Source organism: Homarus americanus, unplaced genomic scaffold, assembly GCF_018991925.1.
Source record: "Homarus americanus isolate GMGI-L3 unplaced genomic scaffold, GMGI_Hamer_2.0 scaffold44177, whole genome shotgun sequence".
In the NCBI taxonomy this organism is placed as follows: domain Eukaryota; kingdom Metazoa; phylum Arthropoda; class Malacostraca; order Decapoda; family Nephropidae; genus Homarus; species Homarus americanus.
The window spans coordinates 40,818-63,337 of record NW_024739698.1 but is presented as its reverse complement, the minus strand read 5'-3'; the positions used below and the strand labels follow the sequence as shown (position 1 = coordinate 63,337).

At 41.1% G+C, this 22,520-nt stretch overlaps 1 protein-coding gene across 1 annotated transcript in view; it reads right to left on the bottom strand.

The window, feature by feature from the left end:
• Positions 1-10,290: 10,290 nt before the first annotated feature.
• LOC121874970 (SET domain-containing protein SmydA-8-like) overlaps positions 10,291-22,520 on the bottom strand; it is a 29,334-nt gene continuing 17,104 nt past the window's right edge. Inside the window, exons 2-5 of the mRNA XM_042379320.1 lie at positions 14,320-15,675; positions 13,682-13,777; positions 11,635-11,843; positions 10,291-11,189 (exon numbers count right to left, since the gene is read on the bottom strand). Of these exons, the coding sequence (XP_042235254.1) occupies positions 11,025-11,189; positions 11,635-11,843; positions 13,682-13,777; positions 14,320-15,667 (1,818 nt within the window). The 5' untranslated portion in view covers positions 15,668-15,675 and the 3' untranslated portion in view covers positions 10,291-11,024. The remainder of the gene's footprint in view (positions 11,190-11,634; positions 11,844-13,681; positions 13,778-14,319; positions 15,676-22,520) is intronic.

Sequence of the window (22,520 nt, the reverse complement as noted above, 5' to 3'; positions counted from 1 at the left end):
GGATTTTTCCCCTTTGTGGATTTTTTGACGGATTTATTGACTCTTGAGTGATAGATAGAGGGATTACGTGTATCGGATATTGATACTTGGTATGTAGTGAGGGATTTTGGGGTGAGGGAGATTTCTTTTTTTTTGTATTTGTTTGTGAAATAAAATACTGTATAGCTGTACATTTATTCTGTAATTGCCTTCCTAGTAGAGGGATTTTCCGGAATTTGAGATGAATTATTGATCTCAAATTATAGAAGGATTTTTCCGCTAGTTAATATAAGTGAATGTATAATCGTATAATGATAGGTGATATAATTGAAGATTTATTATATATGCAAAATTAAGGTACATATATGTTTTTTGGGCGGAAGATTTAATGGTAATATGACAAATGAATCCGTTGTGAAAAAGCGTATATATATATATATATATATATATATATATATATATATATATATATATATATATATATATATATATATATATATATATATATATATATATATATATATATATATATATAATTTTAACGGGATTTATATATGAAAAATTTAAATATATACATCTGTTTTCATGTACAGATATATATAAATACAGTATATATTAGTACTCTTCCTTGTGTTTCCTTGCATTTGTAATCCACATAATGGGATTTAACTGAAAGAATTAGTTTATGCATGTATGTATGCATATATGTATGCATGTATGTATGTATGTATGTATGTATGTATGTATGTATGTACGTATGTATGTATGTATGTATGTATTACTCCGTATATGCGTGTATACCAAAGACTCAAGATCATCACCGTGGTATATTTGCAGCTGTAGAAATATCCTTGCCTTTGTGTAGCTTTATTCCTGCGGTTATATAAACATCTACCAATTACGTAAAAATATGGAAGAAAACATAACGTGTACTGATAAACTCTTAAATAAAATGAAAGTTTAAGTTTTATCAATAATTAAATAATATATTAACAATTATATTAGTCTATTGCAAAATCTTTTAATTTTCCTCGATAACTCAAAGTGATATTAATAAAATAAAAGCCTTCATAGCCCCAGGACATCTACACGAAGGCTCCACCACAATGCATCTGCAGCGGCCGTGATCGACAGCCGCGGAAGGTGTGAAACTGAACGGAAAATGTTCCCCACGAGAGCAAAAAATATAAGTGTGGGGAAAAAACAGTGTGCGAGGGTGAATCTAGATTAGCGTGTGTGTGTGTGTGTGTGTGTGCGTAGTGTCGTGTTGGATACATTATTAATTTTGTGTGGGTTTGATTTTCTCTCAATCTGATTTACACATATATACATTCTGTATGAGTCTATCCTCTATGACACTAACCTTTATTTATATCTGTCCTCGTGTATTCAATTATCCATCATGTATATGTATATAATATATTTAGTTATCCATCTTATTACATGTAAGAACATAAGAAAATATGGATTCTGCAAATAGCCGGTTGGCCTGTGTATGGCAGCTTCTGTTGAGAGTTACAACCACTCTCTGTCGTTCATGAATCTATCTAGCCTCCTTTAAAGACTTTCCAGCGTTTCAGCACTTACTACAAAGTTGCTAAGCTTGTTCCACTCATCTACCACCCTATTTGTGAACCAGTTCTTCCTATCTCCCTCCTAAATCTAAACTTATCCAACTTAAATCCATTGCTACGAGTCCTATCCTTTCACCCACTTAAATACTTCTATCATATCTCCCCGCACTCTTCGTCTTTCTAGGGAATGCAAGTTTGGTTTCTTTAACCTATCTTGATATGGAAGGTTTCTAAGTCCCGGAATCATTTTCGTCATTTTTCGCTGCACCGACTCCAGTGAATTGATATCCATTCTATAATAAGGGCACCAGAACTGAACAGCATTATCGAGGTACAGCCTGACTAGCACAAGATAAAATTGCAATATGACCTCTGCACTCTTGTTACTTACACTTCTAGATATAAAACCCAATACTCTGTTTGCATTATTTCGAACATTAACGCACTGTTTTCTAGGCCGTAGGTCCGGGCTTACAAGTACCCCTAAGTCTCTTTCACAAGTCGACTTCTCTAGGTTGATGTTGTTAAGGCTGTATACATTATTGACAGTACTTGTTCTTCCAATATTAAGTACGCTGCACTTGCTGGTGTTGAATTTCCCTTGCCATTTTTCTGAACACTCCTGCAGTTTATTTAAATCCTCCTGTAGTCCATTTGCATCCTGCCCTTAATTAATCTGCCACCCTATTTTGGTGTCATCCGCAAACTTGCTTATGTCACTGCTGATCCCAGTATCTAGATCGTTTATGTAGATTATGAAAAAGAGTGGGCCTAGTACTGACCCCTGGGGAACCCCACTGGTTACACGGCCCCACTCAGATTTAAGACCATCTACGCTGACCCTCTGTGTTCTATCGGTGAGCCATGATTTTATCCAATTTAAAACTTTCCCCTCGATACCATGAGCCTTAACTTTTCTAAGAAGCCTCTGATGCGGTACTCTGTCAAACGCTTTGCTTAAGTCTAAGTATATAACATCGTAATTTTCGTCATTATCTACTACCTCATAGACTTAACTAAAAAACGTCAGCAGATTTGTTAGACAAGATTTTCCCTTTGTAAATCCATGTTTATTTATTTATCTCTATCTTTCTATCTATCTAACCTCCAAGTTAGCAAGTCCATATAGTAGGTAGTAGGCAGCTACCAAACAGGGAGGTACTACCGCCTGGGAAGATATTGGAAGCATAATGTGTTGTCTAATGGTAGACCCTGCTGCCATATGTGACCAAGTCCCAGGTTGATGATCTGACTTTCTGCCTCATTTAAACACAATTGCAGGGTCTCAATTGTTTCTCTTACCATTGACAACACAACATACATATATTGTTTCTCACTTTTGATTTATTTTTCTTTGTGGTTCTTTATTATTATTATTTTTATTATTATTATTATTATTATTATTATTATTATTATTATTATTATTATTATTATTATTATAACCATTATTATTTTTATTTTTTTTTTACTTATCTGAATTATTATTATTATTATTATTATTATTATTATTATTATTATTATTAAATTTTCGCCCCCAGGCCCCGATGTGGGTGGTGACCTGTGCCCGGGTGGGCTAATCCCCGTAAAAAAAAAAAAATAAAGTACGGAGAAATGTCTCGTATGATTAATTGGAAATAAGGTTTTGTTGGCTCTCCTTGGTCGAATACACTGTCTAATTACTATACTCTGACTGTTATATAATTATTATATAATTGCATTGTCTGTTTACATGTTAATTCAATGAAAAGTTGTTTGATGATTTGACTGATTCAGAAAGTATTTATATAATTCAGTAAATAGAAGGGAACAACATCTACCAAATACCTTGAGTTATTTTATATTAATTTGTATAGCAACAAGATCCCTATAATATTTCGTTAAAGTATTCACCTGACCACAGTGACCTGCGTGTGTTTATAGGAAATATGTAACTGTTTCATTGTATCATCTGTGTTCCTTTTTGTAGTATTGGATGAAATTTAACAAGAAAATAGGTTAATTTTCTTGATTTCTGCTTAATGATCACAGACATTGCTTGAAATTCGGCTGTACATTATAACAACCATTAAACCTCGTTATATAGGCATTAAATGTTGTACTTAATTACGGGTGTACGAAGCTAAAGTAATACATTATGCTCAAAAAACAAAATATTCCATACTCTTCTTTTCCTACGATAATAATTCCTTAATATCATAAAATGTTCCTATCATGGCACTATTTTTAAGGCCTTAGGTTATAAATTTTTAGGATCATATTAATAATTACAAAAATAGCTTGCGGCTATTATGAAGAGCGGCAATACCGTATAACATCAACATCTTGCTTCCATGAGAGAGACAGAGAGACTAGTTTCAATTCAAGTATCAGCCATCCTCTCCCTCACGTTAATTCATTCAGTAATTATTACGGAAGTTTTGCAGGTCTCAGCCACAGAGCCTCGGGCATTGATTAAAAAATTTAACCTTTGATTACAATATCCAGATGTCTTAATTCTCTCACCATATCAATTATATACCTTTAATTCTCCTTATCACTTTAAAAAAAATATAGAAGGCATTTAGAAAGATATAAATATAACTCAAGCTCGTTTTTATCAGCTTACAAGAATTTCTTTAAGCATTTTTTTTATAGTACATAATGATAGATACATGATAACCATTTTCTCTCATATCATCACGTACTCTGGGTAACTGAACTGTTTTGAGATGAGTAACTTTTTTCCATCATACTACTAATTCTCACTTGTTTTTCAGCCTTTATTGCCTTTCATCTATGTCTACACCTTTTTTATTCACTTTCATCGATCAGTTTCCTAAGTACATATGGATGAAAAATCGAATGAAAGAAAAAAGGCGTTCCTTTGAGTTCCTTTGTTTGGCGATAAGAAAAGACAATAATATACTGTTGATAAATGATTTACATACATTATTTTTTTTTTAATAAAGTCGTGTAAAATAGACCTACTTTCTCCACGTGATGAAAAATAAATGATAATAATAAATAAGGTAGAATAGGAGACGAAATATCAGACTAAGAATTGTGTTTTGTTTTATTTTGGTTCGTTCATGAATAAATTTACATACATCAAAATGTTTATTCCATCTTTCCAATATTACTTTCTTTCTCCCCGTCTCGTTTAATTATCTCATAGACCTCATCAACACCGCACAAACCCCACAAAAGAGAATTCCTATACAATATTCCTAGACTAAACAAAGAAAGATACTCACAAACTCGCAATTTTTTCGAGTCATGAGTTAGAATTAAAAACTGTCAGTCCTTCTCTTAAAAGCTTCTTCCTCTGCCTCCTCCTCCTTTCTTCACTCACTCACCACTCACTCACTCACTCACCGGGGAGCAAATGATTCCTACTTTGACAGGGTATCATAAAGCCACGTTACTTAACATGCTTGGTGTGAGAGAAATGCCGTATCTAGACTTTTTTTTTAATACAATTCATCTACTTTACACTATCGTACGTACAAGTGAGATTTTATTTCAACTTAATAAAAACTCTTAATAACTCTTTCTTGTGATGTTATATTGTATAGAAATTATTGTTTTATTTTGAATTATGTTACAGAATTTATGTTGGCTAAACTGTCATGTCTTAATGTAGTTGCCAGTGACATGAGTTTGTGCTTATGACAAAATTTTTACATATTTACAGTAACATATATGGGATAATATTGATTTGAGACGCTATTATAATATTAGCTATAGCATATTATGTACCAACGGGTAATGTATCGGGAGATGATTATAATATTTATTTAATTGTAAGTTATAGAATCAGGCGAGACTTGGTAGTGTGTTTACCCTAACGCAGAGATTATCTTAATTTTCTCTCATATGATACTTAGTTTGTTTTTTCTCTTCAGTGTGGTTTGATAATATAAACTTAAGCTTAACTGAAGGAATAAGAACACCACTACACAAATATCTTTGTTTTTCTCACTCATCATTTATCGCTCTGAGTATTTAGGGATTATCAACCATCATGGAGAGACAACCAATCACAACTCACATTCGCCCAGCCTCGTGACGTAAGAGATTAGCGGCGAGAGGCAACCAATCCTGGTTCACCTTTTTGATCCATATACGGAATTTTGGTGCTGAGGATGTAGCTTACAACGTGTACGACAACAGAGCATAATTCTTCACTTTATAAATATGATTACATAAACTAAAATAAATTCATTATTTTACGGAGAGATTTTTAAATAGAGTTCTATATTATATAACAATAAAAATACATAATATGAACAGTCTTTAAGAAAATATATGCAATAGATATTGTAAGTTGCCGTACATCCGCCACCATTGCATTTGCTCGTCCCACGGATTATCCGACACTGCGGCTAAACCCCAGGGCTGCCAACAGGGCTTCATAGTGCTGCGTTACTGACTCTCCCCAGGATATACGCACAAGGGGCGGGGCTTGAACGCCGCGCGTATACGAGGAGGATTATCGTGAACAGGATAAGATTTAAGCATTGAAACAACATTTAGAACGGATTTTGAGCGGTATTTTTTTTACCTGTTTTATTATAATACGTCTTCATACTGTTTGCCGTACTGTATATTTATTGTAACGAATATTATATGCACATAACTATGATAATATTAATAAATACTTAGAAAAGAACTAAACTCGGCAGATATTCTCATTTTTATTGCACAGTGTCCATTATGTACTGAGGTTTAAAAATAAATTGTCCAAAGAAATTTAATTAAAGAAATGAAACTATGATCATAAGAGGATTTTGATGATGGTTTTAAATTTATGATTTTTCTCTCTAGTTAACTGTAAATAAGGACATAAAGAACTGCAGTAATTGTCAAGTGTCAATTGACTGAACCTATTAAAAATTTTCAGTGGAACAGGTGGCTTTCAGTTGGTTTTTGTTTTATTTTCAAATTTCTATGATAATTTTTCTATGACCAGACCAAAAATAAATCGTATCCAAACCTCAAAATAAACACTAGCGTTATAATTAATAGATGATCGAAAAAGAATACCCAGAATTAATATTGTTACCGTATATAGTAAGAGCTGAGCATTCATTTTCGATGGCATTGTATTTCCCTCGGGACAAATAGAATATTCTCTATGGGTAATAATTACTTGACACTTCTTAAATTTCTGAGGTACCCACCACAAAACATTCTTGAAATAGAATTAATTAAATCAGCTGAAACTTAGACACCCCAGGTTATTGCACCGGAAAATTAACCACCCTAATGTTAACCTAATATAAATGTAGGGTAGTTAATCTTCAAGCTAATTAATCTGTGAGGCTTATTTTCAGGTGGTATTTATGTTGTATTGTTTCATGGCATTTAATCTTTTTCTAAAATAGTTTATTATTTTATCTGGCTCCAGGTTCCCATAATCATAACTGTAATCGGTCATCTGCCTCCTCGTACAGTAAATCGCGGGAATGTTGTTGAGCAGAGGCCGCTTACCACCCGCTGTCTCGCCACAATGTACAGCATATACATTTTACACAAAACTCACAATTTATAAGCAGAGGTCAGTCATGTTTTCCTATTTTTGGTAATTTTGCTGTTTTTTGATACTGTGTGAGTTAATTTATTTATTTGATTTATTTACACACTGCAATTGATGTAAATATGTAGCCTACGTAAACTACATGTATGTCGTTTCTCACTTTATTTATTTATTTTTGGTATTTTTGTGTTATTTATGGTTATTATTTTTTATAATTATTACTATTATTTTGTTATAAATTTTATTAAAATTTATTAATCATCATCATCATCATCATCATCATCATCATCATCATCATCATCATCATCATCATCATCATCATCATCATTATTATTATTATTATTATATTTTCGGCCTCTGCACTAATGTGGTCAATGACCCAGCCCCAGGGCTAATCCCTAAAAAAAATATATATATATATATATATATATATATATATATATATATATATATATATATATATATATATATATATATATATATATATATATATATATATATACACACAGTCGATACAAAATTAGATACCTGTACACAGACGCACACTGACAAACCAAGAGCGGATCCAGGGGAGTCATGGGAGTCCGGACCCCAGTTTTCATTAAAAAATTTCCAATACTTTTTCTTTAATGCAGTATTGTACTCAGGCATTTTTGTATAGTAAAAAGTAATTACTATTGACCTCAGAATATCTTCTAATATCAAGAGCAGATGGCTTCGAAATGACCTCAAAATGCCCATGATATATTGGTCAGGTTTCAAAAAATTTCTGGGGGGCTTACAGCGCCTCCCCCCCTCCCCCTCCCCCAATGCCCCCCAGCTGGGTGGGCTCGTCCTGCTCGCCATGTTCCCCTGAAAACACAATCATACGTATATACACCTATGGGGTAATATATACACCGCCACGTATGTTCGTCTTTTACACACACAAAAACACAACACAAAGAAGCCGAGTCTTACAAGTGATGTTCGATGATATAAAACACATCTTCCTGTGCTGTTTATTGTATAAGTAAATAAGACATCATTTTGTTTTACAGTAACTGTGACTACACTTAATGTACGTAACATGATCAGTGTACAAAAACGAGATTCAGTATAACATTATCAACGCCGCCTGTAAAAGTATTTAAAATATACTAAATTATTAACTTAAGTATCTAGCAAATGCTCCATAAACAAATATCCGCACAAAACAACACTCACCTTAACAAAACAAATATATAATAAAACCGTCAAGTACTTCTACTACTACTTTGCTGTCACTCGGAATCGAGTATGACGATCATCCAGCTATGAGACAATGATATGAGTTATTAAAGACGTCACCTTCGTTGGTGAATTCTGGGTGATTAAAGAGGCCAATACGGGACCGAGAGGGTCGTTCACAGTTGTTGCACATATGGAGGGCTACATATAGTGCGGGAAGGGCAGCGGTTTCGTGTTTCCGGCGTTGGCGCTTGTCTGCCTCGGTTTCCAGTCGGGTTAAGTCGAAAGTATTGACACCTTCTCGTGTGGTGCTCCTCCAAGCGTTACTGTGTGCAGTCATCGTCTCCCAGGTGAGGGGGTCGATTTGGCACTTTTTCAGGTTTGTCTTAAGACTATCCTTATAACTTTTCACTTGCCCGCCAGCGTTACAATTACAATTACTATTCGTTAGGCGACTGTAAAGTAGCTGCTTTGGCAGTCTACTGTTGTCCATGCGGTAACATGGCCAGTCCAAAGTAGTTAATCATGAATAATGGCAGCCTCAATGCTCCTGGTGTTGGTGTCAGCAAGAATACTGGCATTTGTTCTCTTGTCTTCCCAGCAAACTCTGAGGATGAAACGTACACTACATTGGTGAAAGTTTTCAAGTGCCTTGGGGTGCCTCCTGTATGTGACCCATGTCTCGCTGCCATATAGCAGCGTGGGGAGGACCACTGCTCGATATACGTGCAGCTTTGTAGATGATTTCAGTTCCCTACAGCTGAAGACACGGTTTCGGAGTCTGCCAAAGGCTTGAGATGCACATCTGATCCGGTGCTGAATCTCTTTATCGATGTCCGTAGTGGTGGACAGGTGGGAGCCGAGATACTGGAAGTGGGTAACATTAGAGAGGGTAGTACCGTTAAGCTGGATGGACGGTGGAGGTGTGGCTGAACCAGGGTCAGGTTGAAAGAGAATCTGAATCTTACGTATAGTCACTTCAAGGCCGAAGTGTGCATACGCATCTGTGTAGGTGATCAGGGTCTCCTGTTGGTCGCATTCAGTGTGAGCGACACCTTTGTTCTTGCCTGGAGGCGTCTTATTGTAAAGATCCTTCATCCGGTACTGGATGTCCACCCCGCTGGCTAAACTGGCACTGGCACGAGTAAGGAAGGCAGCCAAGAAAATGGAAAAGAGAATTGGTGCCAGTACACTTCCTTGTTTAACCCCTGTTTGAATGGGGAAGAACTCAGACTGGGTGCCATTGTGCAGGACACTGCCGCTCGTGCCATCGTGGAGTTGCCTCGCAATGGCAATGAATTTTGGTGGGCAGCCAAAATGGCTGAGGGTCTGCCAGAAGGCTTCCCTGTTGACCGAGTCGAAGGCCTTGGTTAGGTCGATGAAGGCCATGTACAGGTCACGACGCTGTTCTCTGCACTTTTCCTGTATCTGGCGGGCAGCAAAGATCATGTCAGTGGTGCCACGTAATGGTCTAAAGCCACATTGAGATTCTGGGAGGAAGTTTTTCGCCTCGGTAAGAAGTCTGTTTAGGAGGACTCAAGCGATAATCTTGCCAGCTACGGACAGCAGCGAGATCCCGTGGTAGTTGCCACAGTCTGACCGGTCTCCCTTGTTCTTATAAATATTGACAATGGAGGCGTCTTTAAGAGCTTGGGGATTTCCTCCTTTTCCCATATATTCTCCATGAGAGAGTGGAGACGGCTAGTAAGCAGAGGTCCTCCTGCTTTATACACCTCGGCTGGGATTCCGTCAGGCCCTGAGGCTTTTTTTATTTTTCATCTGTTTGATGGCAGTAGCTACCTCATCCAGGGATGGAGGATAGCTGAGGTGGGTCAGCTTTGGATGCTGAGGGACCTGCTGGGTAGTCAGGACATCCACATCGGTGTTTCGGTTGAGCAGTGAATGGTAGTGCTCTTTCCAGCGCTGAAGGATGTCTTTATCGTCTTTAATTAGGGAGTTACCGTCGGATGAGCGGAGGGAGGGAGGGGTGCGCCATGAGTGATTTGTTCATAAAATGTTTTAGTGGAATTTAAAAATTCGCGCATCTTGTGTTGATCTGCATGTTTTTGTGTTTCAGATGTACAATCAAAGACAAAAGTTGTATCACGGTTTTGTCCGGAAATTAAATATAACTCGTGAAACATTATGAGAGCCCCCTACCACAAGGCAGAGCGCACCAAAAGCTTAGCCCTACGGCAAATATTTTCACCAAATTTCACGACACGACTTTTGTCTTTCATTGTATATATCTAGCAAATGCGCCATAAACAAATATCCAGACAAAACAACACATCATGTTAAATTACAAATACATAACAAATGCTTCATAATCAAAGAAACGATAATAAGTACAGAAATATATAACAAATCGTTCGTAAACAAACATGAACAATAAAAAGTATAGAAATATATAACAAATGTAGCCTGTACAACTACAGTATAATATAGCAAGTGGTGTAAACAGAAAACTCTTGAGAAGCAAAACTTTTGCTCTCCGTTAAAATAAAACTCTTCTGTGGTCATTTAAAACTCTTAAGCAATCCCTTAAAATAAATTTCTTGAACAAATCTTTAAATCATACTTAACTCTTGAACGGAACTCTATATTACATTTCCTCTGAACTCTTGAATGTTCCTCCTAAAATTAAACTGTTGAACACTCTTGAACTCTGAATCATCAATCATTAAAAATCTATATCCTCCTCCTTCAGAACTCTTTCTCCCCAATTCAGAATATTTGAGAGCCTATTCAGAAACTTCAGCCCCTATTACAAAATTTTGAGTCGTTCTTTCTGAGGTAAAATACAGGTGCTGCAGATGCTGGAGGTCAAGCTTGAGGGGGAGTACCTCATCCAGGCGCCCGTCATACTGCAGAATCGCCTCACACTCCTCCATCAGCTTTAGGAGGGACTGAAATGAAGACAAGACATTATGAAAACGAGAAGATTTTTCTATTGCACTATTTCAGACTCTCTCTCTCTCTCTCTCTCAAACTCGACGTTTATCAGGGGCGGATCCAGGTGGGTCCTGGGGGTCCGGATCTTCCTTTTCACCATAAAATTCCAATACTATTTCTTTAATGCAGTATTGTACTCAGGCATTTTTGTATAGTAAAAAGTAATTACTATTGACCTCAGAATATCTCCTAACATCAAGTACACATGGCTTCAGAGTGGCCTCAAAATGCCCATGATATATTGGTCAAATTTCAAACAAAATTATGGGGGCTACAGCTCGTCATGTACCCCCACCTACAACTTCTTGGACTCCCCCTGTTAATACTCCTGGATCTGCCCCTGTTTAATTAATGTAATATCCCTATAAGATCATCAGACAGTATTAATAATCTTAGTACCTGGACATCGTTATTGTGGAGGCTGGTGGTAGAGTGGTCCTTACTGTCGCCATCTTCATTACTATTATTATCATCATCCAAGTCATCAGCAGATATAGTAGTAGAAGTTGTATCAGTAGTAGTAGCGGCAGCCGTCGAAGCGACGCAGTTAATGTTCCGTCTTTTCATCAACTCAGTGACTGACTTTATCAACTCTAGCAGCAACACTCCTGGAGAGAGAGAGAGAGAGAGAGAGAGAGTACTTTAATAATACTTTAGTTACCACTGAGACTTGGGAGTTCTTAAGAGAAAATGAAAGTATTTTATGGGAGCCTAACGTATAATGCTTTTTAACTTGAATAATATCAAGCTTTTGAACGAACGGAGGCAAAATCATGACAATGTTTGCGAATATTATTATGATCCATTTATATATAAAATTAGGTTACTTGAGCTACAGTATAAACAATTTTTGTATGTCCCGGCCCTGACATGGTGCATCCTAGAGTGCTAAGAGAGTTGTGCAACGAGCTTGCCGAGCCCCTGAAGATCTTGTTTTGTAAATGCCTGGATGAACAAATGGTCCCCAGTGAATGGAAAGTGGCTTATGTGAGTCCTATCTTTAAGAAGGGCGATCGTCACTCCACGAATAACTATAGACCGGTGAGCCTGACCAGCATAATATGTAAAGTACTTGAGAGTATATCAGAGATGCCGCGATGGAACACCTACTACCAAACAACCTCGTAAAGGATTGCCATCACGGTTTTATGCCGGGGCGCTCCTGCTTAACACAATTGCTCAAGGTATTGGATATTTGGACCCATATTCTGGAACGGGGTGGTAATATCGACAATATTTACCTAGATTTTGCCAGTGTACCTCACGAAAGGCTGAAAATCAAACTGGAAGGGTACGGAATTCGAAGAAATGTCCTAGCGTGGATAGAAGATTTTCTGCATGACCGCAAGCAGTGTGTGGTGATTAATGGCACGAAATCATCATCTGTACCTGTCACAAGCAGGGTACCACAGGGCAGTGTATTGGGCCCGCTGTTGTTTGTTTGTTTCATAAATGACATGCCTGACGCTGTACACTCCTCCATACAAATGTTTGCCGATGACGCCAAGTTATTTCGGGAAATCAAGAACCAAGCGGACTGTGAAGAGCTGCAGAAGGACCTCTGTGGGCTCCAGGAATGGCCGAAGAAATGGCTGCTGAGATTCAATGTCACGAAGTGTAAGAGGATGTACCTGGGGCGTACCAACGGTAAGGAGGCGTACCATATGTCCCAACTGGATGAAGAAGCTGCACTATTTGAGACTGAATGTGAGAAGGACCTAGGTGTGTATGTTGACAATGAGCTGAAGTTCTCGGGCCATTGCGAGAAGAAGGTCAATCAGGCAAATGGATTATTGGGTCTTATAAGATGGTCGTTCAGATATCTAGATGGTCCGTCCCTCGTAACGATCTTCAAGAGTGAAGTGCTTCCCCATCTGGAGTACTGTCACCCCGTCTGGTCCCCGAGATATGCTTGGGACTGTCAGTTGGTTGAAAATGTTCAAAGGAGGGCCACCAGACTGGTGCCTGCACTTCGGCACCTCAGCTACCCTGAGAGATTGGAGCGCCTGAACTTACCTAGCTTATACTACAGACGGGCAAGGGGCGACCTAATTGAGGTGTATAAGCATCTCAAGGGGCACTACTCAGTCGAGTGTCCTTACTTGGAGCTGGCGGACGCTCGCCCCACAAGGGGTCACAGCTCAAGATTGAAGTAGCCGCAGGTTCAGAAAACTGCATGAGGGCAAACTTTTTCTGAGTGAGAGTTGTGAACTCTTGGCCAGACTTGACCAGCAGTGGAGAAGGTTCAGTCACATTCAGTAGCCGGTGCATGCCTAGTACTTGCCAACAGTGCGTAACAGAGACGTGACCGATCGGCCAAGCGGCTAACGAGCTGATCAGTGGTGAAGAGGATAAAAGTAAAGTAATTAAAAAATAAATATGTGGATGTCAGAGTCATTGGATGAGAGGATTACATCATATATTAGGGACTGGAGAGTGGACCTACCTCTAAATCTGGACATTCCTGGGTCGATACAGGCAGCCAACCGCAGCAGTTCCTTGGTCAGGTCCACCACTCTTGAGAGGTCATCCTCGGTCACATCTGTTTATAATTTCTTGTAGTTGGTGTGGGCATTATATGCTTTTTTCAGGATATTTAATTCACAATTTCCTTTCAAGCATTATTACTTTATACAAGTTAATATATATAATATTTTTACTAAATAAGGATAAGTGTTCACTTAAATCTTAAAATGCAGCCGACGTGATTACCAAGCAGTACAGCTTAGTGGGAATTAATTCATGAGAGGGAATTTACTCTGTTTTATTTCAAATGTGATTTACCATCGTAGTATACAGATAAACTGTACCTAAATTAGTATAGTTTTCAATGGTGCTATTAATTCATAGTTTGTCTTATATTTATATTCACAATCATACCAGCTTTTAGTGTCCTCCAAATATATATATATATATATATATATATATATATATATATATATATATATATATATATATATATATATATATATATATATATATATATATATATATATATATATACTGAATATAAGATTGTGGAAGTATATGATGATGATGATGATGATACACTAGGGCAGGAGAAACTATGTGAGGGCAGCTGACCTGAGAGAGGCTGGGTCATGATGGCCAGCACCAGGGCGAACTTGAGCTCTACGGTAACATAGTGCCCGCCGCCCACCACCCTAGACAGATGGTCGACGGTGGCACTGAGGGAAGCCTTGTCTCCCTGAGGCACACGGCTCACTGCAGCCCCGGCAGCCCGCACCATGGCCTCCACAGCGCCCGAAGAGACACTAGTGCCGCAGATATGACACTCCCAAGGTCCCCGGGGAGCATATGGAGGCACCAGGAGGCCGTCTTTGCACCCCCGACATGCGACGGAGCTAATGTGAGAACATAGTTCTGTAGGGTCTAGGCAACGCTCACAGGTGCATGTGAAGAGTTTAGAGCCGGCTAGGTGAGCTGCCCTGGCTTGAGTGCCCCAGAGTGTAGGCGCGTAGGTGTTGGTGAGGGACTCGCCCTTGGGGATGTCTTTCAATGCACGGACAATCAACACACCGTCCTTGTACCAGTGCTGTGTGTTGGGAATACAGGAATGGTTCATTAATGCTCCGAGAGGAAATAGCCCACGTCCACATCTGTTATTGCCGAGGCTAATGACGAAGGCGTTGGTGTCGAACACACCACACAGGTGTTGAACTATGTCCGATCCCACCTGAAGACTCAGTTGGCGTCGCAAAGGCCCAGCCACCTTTTCCTCCACGAAGCGTCCAATAGGCAGCTTCTGTCTTAAATCTGCGTTGCTCTGGAGCGCAGCGATAACGGCGGCCTTTCCTGGCGACTTTTCCATCAGTAACAACGTTCTTAGCGGCGTCAGGAGAACGTTGAGTTGTTTGATCAGTAAGTTCTTATTGCTCGAATCTTGCTTCAAACCCAACCCAGTCAGTCTCTTGCACTCTTCGGCTGTATGGCCAGCGCCTCCACAGTGTGGTGAACACAGTGGAGAGCCACAGCCGTTACACCCAACCCAAGACTCCTTCAGTGCCCTCAGGCAAGCCAAACAAGTGGACCCTGCGCCTGGCTTGGGAGCTACTACCAACGGCTCCTCTCCGAACACCACTTCCCCGGCCTTAATATCCCTTGCAGCCACCAGGTACCGCCCCTGTTTAGGATTCCACTCAATCCTCACTGCTGCTCCTGAAACATCCGTAGTAGAACCTGAAGAGTAGGGCCCATCTGGTACAGGATCTCTAGCGAAGGATCCGTCTCTGTCAACTGATCGCAGGATCTGAGCTCTCTTAGTGGGGTTGTACTCCTGCTGTAGACGGTCTGTGAAGGTCCCTGTAGGTGGTATTTTCTCCTGAAAGTCATGAGGCCCCCAGGAAGGGTTGGAGGAGGTGAGGGAGACCAAATAAGACTCCAGCACTGACAGCCGCGTCTCAGTACCCATCCTCGTACCTGCACCAGAGAGATGATCTCATTAATAAAGTTTACCTCTTAATCTTTAACACCTATACATAACTATTTTGGTCAACAGGTCACAAAAACACACACACCTTTGACCTGCCAGTTGGTCTTTACTGTTACACTAGCTCTCTTAGGCTAATTAAATTTAAACTACTGCATTGGCTGGATACTTTCATGAGGCCATAAGCAACAGGACTTCACGAGGGTTTAGTTTGGCCACAGTAAAAGTGTTGAGGTAGCTTCAGGTCAACGCTCGTCCACCACCAGTACCGTGTTGGGGGGGAGGTGAGGTGGCTGGTGAGCGTTGGTCTGACAATATTTTATTGGATTATTATTTTGTATTTATCATTTCACCTCTTACCAGCTTACTTACTAGCCGTTCAGGTGGTTGGTCTGTTCTGTGTTACTTTCTTAGGAATGTTAGAGTGTTAGTACAGAAGAAAATCTGAGAACCCACCCGGAGGAAACCTGAGAACCCACCCGGAGGAAACCTAAGAACCCACCCGGAGGAAACCTACGATGCTTGGTTGAGTTACACCCTTCCCCTGTGTGTTCCGGTCCAGGACTCGAACCCTGGACACATTTATGAGAGATACGCACATTATCCGAATTTATTTTAATCTGTGCATTCCCATTGCATGTGTGGTCTTAATTTAGTGTTTTTATGCATTTTCCTTGGATGAATCTCTGCACCTTGTGATTTGTTCTGCCTCAGTTTAATTTCGTTTCTGACTTCTGACTGCTGCTACTTTTTTACTTAAGTCAAAGAAAATTACTGTAATTAGCATACTTAATACTGTAACTGATTTCTCTCTTTAATAGAAGGTATTCACATCTACTAATAATTATTTCCTAATGCATTCTCAATGTTTGCCAAGATTAAGAAAATTTCTACCACATTATCAAAATAAAATATGTTAACCGTGGTGACTCAATGAAGACTTGTGGTGTAATGGTCAGCAAGCTCGCCTATCAAAAGAGTGAAGCCGGGTTCGATCCCCGAGCAGGGTGAAATTCTGGGCAAGTTTCTTTCCGTCATTTTCCTCTGTCTACCCAGCAGTAATTGGGAACCTGGATGGTAATTGATTTGCGGATTGTGTTCCTGGGTAATGGTTAGCCAGTGGAGTTGTCCGGTCTTCTCGGACTATTCCTTGACACTGGGTCATGCAGCTCGTTAACTTAGGGTGTGGTTGTTGTGTTGGCGACAGCTTCTACACCTTAAACACTGGGTCATGCAGCTCGTTAACTTAGGGTGTGGTTGTTGTGTTGGCGACAGCTTCTACACCTTAAACACTGGGTCATGCAGCTCGTTAACTCAGGGTGAGGTTGTTGTATTGGCTACAGCTTCTGCACCTTAAACACTGGTCATGCAACTCGTTAACTCAGGGTGTGGTGTTGTGTTGGCGACAGCTTCTACACCTTAAACACTGGGTCATGCAGCTCGTTAACTCAGGGTGTGGTTGTTGTGTTGGCGACAGCTTCTGCACCTTAAACACTGGGTCATGCAGCTCGTTAACTCAGGGTGTGGTTGTTGTGTTGGCGACAGCTTCTGCACCTTAAACACTGGGTCATGCAGCTCGTTAACTCGGGGTGTGGTTGTTGTGTTGGCGACGGCTTCTACACCTTAAGCACTGAGTCATGCAGCTCGTTAACTCAGAAGTTGTGGTTGTTGTGTTGGCGACAGCTTCTGCACCTTAAACCCTGGGTCATGCAGCTCGTTAACTCAGGGTGTGGTTGTTGTGTTGGCGACAGCTTCTACACCTTAAACCCTGGGTCATGCAGCTCGTTAACTCAGGGTGTGGTTGTTGTGTTGGCCTACACCTTAAACACTGGGTCATGCAGCTCGTTAACTTAGTGTGTGGTTGTTGTGTTGGCGACATCTTCTACACCTTAAACACTGGGTCATGCAGCTCGTTAACTTAGTGTGTGGTTGTTGTGTTGGTGACAGCTTCTACACCTTAAACACTGGGCCATGCAGTTCGTTGACTTAGTGTGTGGTTGTTGTGTTGGTGACAGCTTCTACACCTTAAACACTGGGTCATGCAGTTCGTTAACTTAGTGTGTGGTTGTTGTGTTGGTAACAGCTTCTACACCTTAAACACTGGGCCATGCAGTTCGTTGACTTAGTGTGTGGTTGTTGTGTTGGTGACAGCTTCTACACCTTAAACACTGGGCCATGCAGTTCGTTGACTTAGTGTGTGGTTGTTGTGTTGGTGACAGCTTCTACACCTTAAGCACTGGGTCTTGCAGCTCGTTAACTTAGGGTGTGGTTGTTGTGTTGGTGACAGCTTCTACACCTTAAACACTGGGTCATACAGCTCGTTAACTCAGGGTGTGGTTCGTATGTTAGTGACAGCTTCTACACCTTAAACACTGGGTCTTGCAGCTCGTTAACTTAGGGTGTGGTTATTGTGTTGGCGACAGCTTCTACACCTTAAACACCGGGTCATGCAGCTCGTTAACTCAGGGTGGTTGCTGTTGGCACAGCTTCTACACCTAAACACTGGGTCATGCAACTCGTTAACTTAGGGTGTGGTTGTGTTGGCGACAGCTTCTACACCTTAAACATTGGGTCATGGGTCATGCAGCTCGTTAACTTAGGGTGTGGTTGTTGTGTTGGCGACAGCTTCTACACCTTAAACACTGGGTCATGCAGCTCGTTACGTTAGAGTGTGGTTGTTGTGTTGGCTACAGCTTCTACGCCTTAAACAAATTCACGCCTAGGTGGCCCGAGGGCCGGCCATCCTCGTTACACTAGGGGAACCATTATTATTATTAATGAAGTGGTTAATAGTGAGAGAACAAGGGAGAGCGAGTATAAACACAACACACCGCCTCTCACTGTCAGTTGTTTATCTTACTATTTATGTATATTTAATTGTTTATTTTTATTCTAATATTCTACACTTTTTGTATTTACTTATAACCTATAGGCACTTACGTACAGTCAGCAAAAGAATACTCTGCCCCCCTTGGTCTGATGGCCTCTGCAACCATCACTGACTGAGACTATGTTAATTTGGTAAGGTTGGTAATTCTGATTGTGTGATGCATTGTATAACCAGTGTGATGTATATTTTATATCATACATAGTTAATACAGAGAAATTAACAGGAATCACCCATGTATTTACTTTGATAAGATAATTAAACTATATATATATTAGGTTATAATTTATTTACATCAATCCTATATAAATAAAGACCAGTGTGAATCTTCAAAGAAAGTAGAAAAGGTGTGTGTGTGTGTGTGTGTGTGTGTGTTTGCTCGGAAGACGCGGGAAAATAGTGAGCTGAAACCTGGTACACAATCCCCGGCTGAGGTCACTTGGTCAAATGCAAGACTTTCTCGAGACTTCTTTTCAGGGAAGTCGTACACTAAGTTAAAACTAATGTAGGCTGGTATCTCCTCCTGTTGGCACCTGGGTAACCTGCCAGAAAGCGTCAGTATCATGAGCATTTACACCATCTTGTTCTTTTATACTATAGTTTTTCTTTTGAGTTCCCCCAAATTTACTCTCCACCTATAAGGCTCTCTGATTGGACGGTTGTGCTAACACGTGGAAGCCTATGATTGGTCCGCAGCTAACTTCACACTAAAAATATCGCCTCACATAATAATGATTAGTGTGTTTTAGGTACTTGAACTCTGACTCATTAAGGGGGAGGAGAGGGGGTAAATATAATTATTTTCTAGTTCTTTGACTTCTACTAACAAGAGGAACGAGCTAACTGTAGAATTATGTTGACCAATGACGACGCATCACTCAAACATGACCTGTGTTTACTGCGACGTACACACATTGAAAATAAGACGACCTTATGAGGGAGGAAGGAGAGGGTAGTGGGGAGGAAGGAAAGGGTAGTGGGGAGGAAGGAAAGGGTAGTGGGGAGGAAGGAAAGGGTAGTGGGGAGGAAGGAAAGGGTAGTGGAGAGGAAGGAAAGGGTAGTGGGGAGGAAGGAAAGGGTAGTGGGGAGGAAGGAAAGGGTAGTGGGGAGGAAGGAAAGGGTAGTGGGGAGGAGATATAGAGAGTGCTTCACACACCAAACATTGCTCAGGTCTCCTCCCCCCCTTAGAGTACCCAGTAAACCCGTTGTTGTCGTCGTGGTCTGGAATCTGTGCTATTTCCTCGTTAATTCTTATCTCCCTCCCTCTCATCTGAAGGGAGTACGAGTATATAGCAGTTTAGTATCGTCAATGTGTTTGTTTGTCTGTAAATATATATTTCTCAGAGTTAGCGCAATGTATTATGGGAGGTTTTTTTATATAGATTACTCGTCTGTATAACTGATTGTCCTGTGTCTAATATTGGCCTCATTAACATAACGACGTGAAGATTAGGCACCCTAGGTTAGGTTAGGTTAGGTTAGGTTAGGTTAGTGTTAAGGTGAAATAAACTGGGGTGTCTAATTCTCACGTGATTCCTTTCTTCCTAAACCCTTGATTCGCTAATAAAACTTCCCCCTCCTCCTCCACGACCACCACCCCACACCAGCCTACACACCCACCACCACACACCAGCCCTACACCCCACACCAGCCTACACCCCACCAGCCTACACCCCACACCAGCCTACACCCCACCCACACCCACACCAGCCTACACACCACCCACACCACCAGCCTACACACACACAGCCTACACCCACACCAGCCCTACACCCCACCCAGCCTACACCCCACACCAGCCACACACCAGCCCCACACCAGCCTACACCCACCCCACCCAGCCTACACCCCACCCCACACCAGCCTACAAGCACCCGTAACTAACACAGCTCACGTCCACTGGTTATAGAGAGCGTCAAGACTTCTACTCAACACTTGACAACTTATCCTCGTCACCTACGCTACCCAGTTGAGGTCCAGCAGTGTCAGAATTATTGGCAGGTGTCTTGACTTACCTGTCTGTCTTGTGCTACCTGGCTGTCTGTCTGTCTGTCTGTCTGTCTTGTGCTACCTGGCTGTGTGTCTGTCTGTCTGTCTGTCTTGTCCTACCTGGCTGGCTGTCTGTCTGTCTGTCTGTCTGTCTTGTGCTACCTGGCTGTGTGTCTGTCTGTCTGTCTGTCTTGTCCTACCTGGCTGAATCGTCTGTCTGTCTGTCTGTAGCTTTCCGGCTGAGTCGTCTGTCTGTCTGTCTGTCTGTCTGTCTGTGAGGCTACCTGGCTGAATCGTCTGTCTGTCTGTCTGTAGCTTTCGGCTGAGTCGTCTGGCTGTCTGTCTGTCTGTCTGTCTTGAGCTACCTGGCTGAGTCGTCTCGTCTGTCTCTTTGCCCTACCTGTCTGTCTGTCTGTCTTGCCCCTACCTGGCTGAGTCGTCTGTCTGTCTGTCTGTCTGTCTGTCTGTCTGTCTGTCCTGTCTGTTTGTCTGTCTTGTCCTACCTGTCTGTTTTTGTCTGTCTTGTCCTACCTGGCTGAATCGTCTGTCTGCCTGTCTGTCTGTGTCTGTGTCTATCTTGAGCTACCTGGCTGAGTCTTCTGTCTATCTGTCTATCTGTCTATCTATCTGTCAAGTATAATGTAAAGTGACACGCGCCGGCTTAGGGTTCTCAGCTATTCATTATCATTGTTATTTCAATTATAAGCTAAAAATAAGAGAATCCATCTTGTTAGTTGAGAATGTCCGGAGAGATGTATGGTGTGGTGTGTGGTGTGGTGTGGTGTGTATGGTGTGTATGGTGTGGTGGTGGTGTGTGTGTGGTGAGTCAGGTAGAGTCGATGCATTCTTACCCTTGTAGTTCTGGTTGAAATTGTTTTCGTGTATCGTTGAGAATATCCCGTCATGGTAAGGGACAGAGAGTGGGGAGGAGGGGGTGAAGGAGGCACTGAGAGGTAAGAAGGAAGGAGAGAGTGGGGAGCGGACGTGCAGGAAACAGGTGTGTGTGTGTGTGTGTGTGTGTGTGTGTGTGTGTGTGTGTGTGTGTGTGTGTGTGTGTGTGTGTGTATTTTCATTAATTTGGTAAAAGTCTTGGTAAACTACTACTACTACTACTACTACTTTTTTTTAATCGTGGCCTCCATCCTCCCCTAGTAGCCATACCTTCGCCGCCATTTTATTACCTTAAAATTAAATATCCTAATACATAAGTAGCTACCCTGGCTGTGTTGAGTTAGTTGAGCCGCAGATCTATGAGGCATTCAGTGACTGTAGCCTCATAGTCAATATATGCAACTGTTGTCGGCTTTGGAACCGATGCTCTCGTTCCCCTAAGGCAGAGCAAAGCCGACCTAAGGAGAGAGAGAAGGACAGTCGACATCTCATCCAGGCTGTAACATAACTTCTGGGCTGCTGCTTCTGTTCGGATAGCACCTCCGCGAGTCTGGCGTAGAAGCATCTTGCACTTGGTCCCATCCCACTAGAGGTTGTGGACACTAGGGGAGTGAAGCTGCCTTGATCAACGTTCTGAATTCTCTCCCCTATGCCCTTATCTTGTCGTTCTCGTTCCTCCTGTGTGCAGCATCGAGAGCTAGGTTACGGTGACATGCGGCCATGGGATAAAAAATCCTGATGTCGAAGAAGGCTCGCTGTCCCCCTGTCCAGAATCCTCGAGCACTGACGTCAACACGGGCTTCGTTGGATGTGTTTGAAGTCCTATGGTGAAAATTCTCACCGTCCAATGGAAGGAGGATCGGTTCTACCCTGACCACTGCAGATTTGCTGTGAGATCCCTTACTTCGTCATGCCTCATGCATATGAAGCTCCCTTTCTTGCACACCATGGCGTGATCAACGTCATAGGAAGAGCCACACACGCATTGGGAGGGCAAACCTTCTACTGGCCTACCGCACCTTAGATCATTGGCGTCTGTAAATTCTTGTTTATTGAGACTGAAACCAT